The sequence below is a fragment of the Leptopilina boulardi genome, unplaced genomic scaffold (assembly GCF_019393585.1).
Source record: "Leptopilina boulardi isolate dan_hultmark-lab unplaced genomic scaffold, ZJU_Lbou_2.1 LbouV2_379, whole genome shotgun sequence".
Classification (NCBI taxonomy): domain Eukaryota; kingdom Metazoa; phylum Arthropoda; class Insecta; order Hymenoptera; family Figitidae; genus Leptopilina; species Leptopilina boulardi.
The window spans coordinates 286,598-288,500 of record NW_026137950.1 but is presented as its reverse complement, the minus strand read 5'-3'; the positions used below and the strand labels follow the sequence as shown (position 1 = coordinate 288,500).

Genomic DNA, 1,903 nt, shown 5'->3' with positions numbered 1-1,903 from the left:
TTTTAAATACCCAATGTTGTCATAAAAAAATTTGATAACCTTAAAAAACAATAATTTCGACAGATTTAAATTTCGCCGGTTAAGCAAATAATTAAATAAGTATTATACTTACCGCTTAAATTTGAGAAAATATTTCGCTCCATTTTTTATTTATCACAGAATGGCTTGGAGGGTAGGAAATTTCCAAGTGAAAAAAGAGAAGCAAAAAAGCTTGGAGTATGATTGTAAAACAGAACAAATGATGATATAAATAAAAATAAAACAAAGGAAATAGTTTTTTTAATTTATTTCTTTGCCACTCTTAATTTTTGAATTTATCATGAATTCATTTTAAAAATATTATGAACAATAAGTATCAAAATTATTTTATTACATTTTTTAATTTATTATATATTGATATTTTTAAAATTTATTATATTTTTTTGTCTATTATAGTTATAAATATATTTTTTTTAAAATCGATCTTACTTACCATTTGTTATAAATATTTATATTTAATCGCATAAACCCGCAATGAACTGCTCCGCGAAGCAGGGTGCGCGGGTGTTATCATTTTTTTTAATAATAATTATTATTACTTTTATTTTAAAATTATTAAGTTTTTATTGAAATATAAATAAATAAATCTAAATATTTTATTCGCTCCCTGCAAAAAGATATAAAATTGGCGCTTAACTTCTTTTGCCTTTGTCTGAAAATTTGTTATTAACTTCAAGTAGCATTAATATAATTTAACCTAAGATTGATAAAAACTTTAAAAAACTGTAAAATGGAGGACAAAAAGTTAATGAAGCTTCTTGGCGAAGAAATTAAAAAAAAAACGATAATATACGATAAAAAAATTGAGATTCCGAAGTATAGCATCCGAAATCGATTGATTAAAACTGCTTACGCGGAAATTGCGAATGACATTAAAAATACCGAATGCAGTTATTTCTGGTTAAAAGGTTAGAGAGACATATGTATATTATTATTATGCATAGGTAGATTATTATTATAAATTAATATTTACTTTTACAGGCGGAGAAGTAGAAAACTTGTATAAAAAAATAAGGAACAAATACTGCATAATTTCGAGAAAAGACTTCAAGTCGCTGAAGGACCAGAAATTTTTAGATATATTTTCTTTCTTCAAAAATGTCGTTGAAATAAGAAGCGCAAAAAAATTAATTTAAAATTTCGGTAAATTAAATGTAAGCAATGTTTTTGTAGTTTAAGTTCGTCTATTTTATTATATTTTACATTTCAACTTATTAGGATTTTTAAATAAATATTTACAAATCCTATTTTTAGAACCACATTATTTATAATCTTACAAAATCAGTATAATCATATTGACATTCATAGTATAATTTTCATTTTTCTCGTCAATTACGGAATTGACAGTAGTCTGTGAAGATCTTTTCTTCAATAAATTCCAATCATCAAGTCTTCATATTTATCATTACAGAACATCAATGGAGTTACAAAAATTATTCAAATTCACAAAATTCTAAAATACCAGATTTAAAATTAAACTAATAAAGTTTATTTTTTTATAACTTTTATTTATTTATTTTCATTTTATTATTTAAAATTTTTTAATTTCATTAATTTTTATTTTTTACATTTATTATTTTTCATTCTGATTCTTTTAAATTGTTACTATTTGTTTCTTTAATTTCTTCACTTTTTATTTCTTTTTACTGTTTTTGAAATTTTATTTTTAATCTAATCAATCAATTCTCACCGAATATTTTCTAACAAGAAAAATCAAAATCCGTCGGGTGTTTTTTTTGAATTTCAATTTTGTGTTTTTAGCGCCTCATTTGAAAAAACTAGTTTTTATAATTATTTAAAGTAAAATTCAACTTCACCTGGTCAAATTTTTTTAAAGAAATTATACAAAACCATAATCTATTTT

General features: G+C 22.4%; 1 protein-coding gene across 1 annotated transcript; it reads left to right on the top strand.

The window, feature by feature from the left end:
- The first annotated feature begins 769 nt into the window (after window positions 1-769).
- LOC127287975 (uncharacterized) lies at window positions 770-1,175 on the top strand. The gene is made up of 2 exons (XM_051315143.1): window positions 770-947; window positions 1,021-1,175. The coding sequence occupies exons 1-2, from the start codon at window positions 770-772 to the stop codon at window positions 1,173-1,175; spliced, it is 333 nt and encodes a 110-aa protein (XP_051171100.1).
- The last annotated feature ends 728 nt before the right edge of the window (window positions 1,176-1,903 follow it).